Source organism: Orycteropus afer, unplaced genomic scaffold (genome assembly GCF_000298275.1).
Source record: "Orycteropus afer afer isolate SDZICR_OR568_19922 unplaced genomic scaffold, OryAfe1.0 scaffold00123, whole genome shotgun sequence".
Taxonomy (NCBI): domain Eukaryota; kingdom Metazoa; phylum Chordata; class Mammalia; order Tubulidentata; family Orycteropodidae; genus Orycteropus; species Orycteropus afer.
Window position 1 is genome coordinate 5,676,195 of NW_006921710.1, and position 3,796 is coordinate 5,679,990.

Here is a 3,796-nt window from a genome sequence, read left to right on the forward strand (position 1 = left end):
ACAGGGCTTTGCAAATATTAGGTACAGTAACCACACTCTCTGAACTTTTCAAGTCCGTCCAATATCTAAAAATTTGGTCACTTCACTGGCAGCAATGGATTAGAACCAAAACCAAACTCACTGCCGTGGAGTCACATACGACTCACAGCGACCCCCCTCCCCTTAGGTTTCCAAGGCAGTACCACTATGGCAGTAGATTGCCCGATCCCTCCAAGGAGTGCAAGGAGTGGGTGGCGGGTCAGGCCAAGCTAATCGCTCTGCTAAATCCTGAGGTCCCAGCACAAAACCTACCACAGGAGACGTGCAGTACAATTAATTGACCCTGAGAGGTCAGATTGGCTTTGAAGAGGAGGCGCCTAATTCTAGCTGGGAGTAACAATGAAGCCTTCAAAAAGAAGAGCAGTTCTGAAGTGAGGAGAGCTCTCGGAACAGCTACAACAGCCTGGGAAAGGCAGGAACCCAGACAGCGGGATGCACTCACAAGAGTCAAGAAATCAATGCAAAGTGTTAGAAAGAGCGCACAAGACCACCGGCACAGGACGTGCCAAAGGCTTAAGAAGAGCTGGGTCTAGCTCGAGGCGGGGGTGTCTCGAGGGGCCCAAGGGCCTTCCCCACTCTCGGGCCATCTACTCACCTCTCCTCGCACCAACCAGTCACGGTGGTAGCAGAGGCGGCCTTTGTCGGAACTGCGCAGCGCCTGCAAGGTTTCCCAGCAGCGGCTTTCGAAGGGCATGGCCCAGAGAGCTGCAGCCCCGCTGAGGCGCTGCTTGTAACAAAACAAATCCTCGAATCGGCCGCCCGGAAATGGACGTTCGCTTTCGCTTCCGCTTCCGGGGCGCGAGCCCGACCATCCCGACCCTTAACGGCTGAACGCTCCGCCAATCCGCACTTGTTTTTATGTAAGGCGGGGCGATAAGGCTAAAGCTTATGTCATTATTCTCGGTGTTGTCTAAGACCCAATACTGTTGGCCAGGATTGGGAGAAATTGGAACCCTTCAGTTTCCGAGGCAGTATCATTAGGAAGTACATTGCTCCATCTTTCATTCTGAGGAGTGGCTGGTGGGTTTGAACCCCTAGCCTTCTGGTTAGCAGTCAAATGCCTTAGGCACTATGCCACTAGAGCTCCCACCTGCGAAGAGGTCTGGCAGTTCCTCAAAAGGTTTAATGTAGGTTAACCATACCTACTGCCATCCAGTTGTTTCAAGTCATAAGGACCTTTTAGGTGGGACTGTTGTAGGTGGGACTACAGCTGCCCAATAGTTTCCAAAGCTGTAAATCTTTACGGAAGCAGACTGCCTCATCTTTCTCCACCAGAGCAGTGGGTGGGTTTGGACTGCCAACCTTTTGGTTAGCAGCCAAATGCTTTAACCACGACACCACCAAACTCCATTTGAACCACATGAACCCACAGTTTCACTCCTAGGTTTATACTCAAGAAATGAATACACCCACACAAAAACTTGTAAACAAATGTTTTATAACAAAATTCAGGTCAAAAAGTGGAAACCACCCATATGTCCATCAACTGGTGAATGGATAAACAGAATGTGGTATTATCCGTACAATGGGATAGTAGTCTGCCATAAAAAGGAATGATACACTGATACATGCTACAACATGAACCTTGAGAACATTAATGAAAACGGTCACAAAAGGTCATGTTTTACTATTCTACTGATGTGACATGTATAGAGTAAGTAAATCCATAGAGACAGAAAGATTAGTGGTTGCTAGAGATTGGAGGGAAGGGAAATAGGGAGGAACAACAGTTTCTTTCTGGGGTAATGAAATGTTCTGCAATTAGATCATGGTGATTATTGTACCACTTTGTAAATATACTAAAAACTACTGAATTATACACTTTGAGAGTGTGTTTTATCATCTCAAAAATAAATCAAGTATTATTCACAATTGCTTACAGTCTGCTTTTTAAACTAGGAACCCAGACTTTCTGATCCTTCTGTTGGCCACCATATCTCAAGGGATCTCAGTTTGAGGTAGGAAGGCTTCTCTCTGGAGTTTGAAGCAATACAAACATTTTTCATATTTCTCTGATATTTCACAAACTCCTTGGACTTTTTGTGACAAAATATCTTACAGAGGAAAACAGAGCATTGATGGAAAAATCCTAGTAATAGATTTCAAGAGAGATGTTTCCCAGACAGAGTCATACACCAGTGCCTTTCACTGAGAAAGCAGTAGTTAGTGTCATGAAAATAAGAATGACATACAGGTATGCACATATGTTGGTGTTAAGTTTACCAACTTTTCTTGTTAAGAACTTTGAGATATTGTAAGTTCAAGTCCATTTACCTTAAAGTGTGAATATGGGCTTGATTTTGTGGCAATGATAGGTGGTAGTTGCTTTTTTCTTTCCAAATGACTTCCCTTGGCAAAAGTTAAAAGATGAAAACTCCAAATGTCCCCAAAGTTGAAGGGTAGGGGAATTTTTCTGATCTATGAAGTCCAGAGATCTGAATGGGACCCACTGCCTTCAAGGACATAGAGGAATTCTCTAGAGTTTTGCTTAGGTTAGAGTGACTGAGAGAGGACATGACTGGATCACCCAGAAGGCTAATACCAGCTAGAATGGAATAGCAGAGTTCACAGAGCAGCATCAAATTTGTTCTTTTCTCTGTTTTTCTTTCTTTCTTTTAAATACAGGGAAGTATGAAGTGAACAAAAATGGCCTATAATCTTATCTTTCGGAAACCAGTTAACATGTTTTAAATAAAAGTAATACATATACATCTCACCTCCCCCTAACAGCTCAAGTTGTCTGCCCCAAAACACTGAGCAATGTCTTATAAAGTCTGTTTCCTCCAGACACCTCACAGGATTATAATGTGAAAACACACAAAGGGGAAAGAACCAACATGGGCCAAAATAAAATGATAAGCCTAATGTCCTATGCATCAAGTACTTTAAAAATGTTTACTGGCTCTCCTGAAGCACTTTAAAAGTATTCCTAGGGTTTTACTGATCATTTTTTAAAAAGGGATGGAGTATATAATAAAAATCATTCAATAGAGCCTTAAATACTGATTATAAAAACTTTTTGTAAAATACAAATATTTTAAGAATACATTTCATAGATACAAACCAGGCAAAGAGAAACAAACAAAAAAATCAACGAGAATCGTGTTACACTTTAAAAAGTCCAAGAGGACATGAGCCCTAGAGTGCCTACTGTGACGTGCTCAGGGGTAAGTGACCTCAAGGAAACTCTTAGGCATGAAAAGCTGCCATTGAACTTGGAAAGGGAGCCTTGGGAAAAACACTGCACTCACGAAACAAGAAATAAAGCAAGTGAATGTGCTCACAGCCCAGGAGGGCCCAATGAGGAAGAAGGCAGACCTCGGGCTGCAGCTCCTGCTGATTCAAGTCACAGAAAACCCAGAAGGAAGATTCCTCAAGATAGGACAGCTATATGGGGACTGGAAGAATAGACTCGGGCCAAGCATTCTCTGGGGAAAAAAAAAGAGCTAGGTCAGGGTGAGTTAAAATCTAGTACCCTAGGGTAGTAAATTGAAGACCTATCAAGGTATTTTAAAAACTCCCATCAGACGACTCTATCAGGGAAGAGAGAACCAGGTGGGGTCATGAAGAACCGTCTCATCCCCATGCTGCTTTAGGGACTTTAGGGACTTTTCTGGAGCCAGTAGCTAAGGACAAGACCCTGAACACATTTCATCACTGGGAGAGAGAGGAAAACCAACAGGTTTTCCAAGTATGGCTTGGCAACTCCATAGTTTCCATAGTAACAATTAGGACTCCTGGCCCAAGCCAGGTGGCC

The 3,796-nt window shown here is 43.6% G+C and overlaps 1 protein-coding gene across 1 annotated transcript in view; it reads right to left on the reverse strand.

Annotated features, from left to right (window-relative positions):
* GLE1 (GLE1 RNA export mediator) overlaps positions 1-803 on the reverse strand; it is a 55,928-nt gene extending 55,125 nt beyond the window's left edge. The window contains exon 1 of the mRNA XM_007944361.2: positions 635-803. Coding sequence (XP_007942552.1) covers positions 635-733 — 99 coding nt within the window. The 5' untranslated portion in view covers positions 734-803. The remainder of the gene's footprint in view (positions 1-634) is intronic.
* Positions 804-3,796: the final 2,993 nt, after the last annotated feature.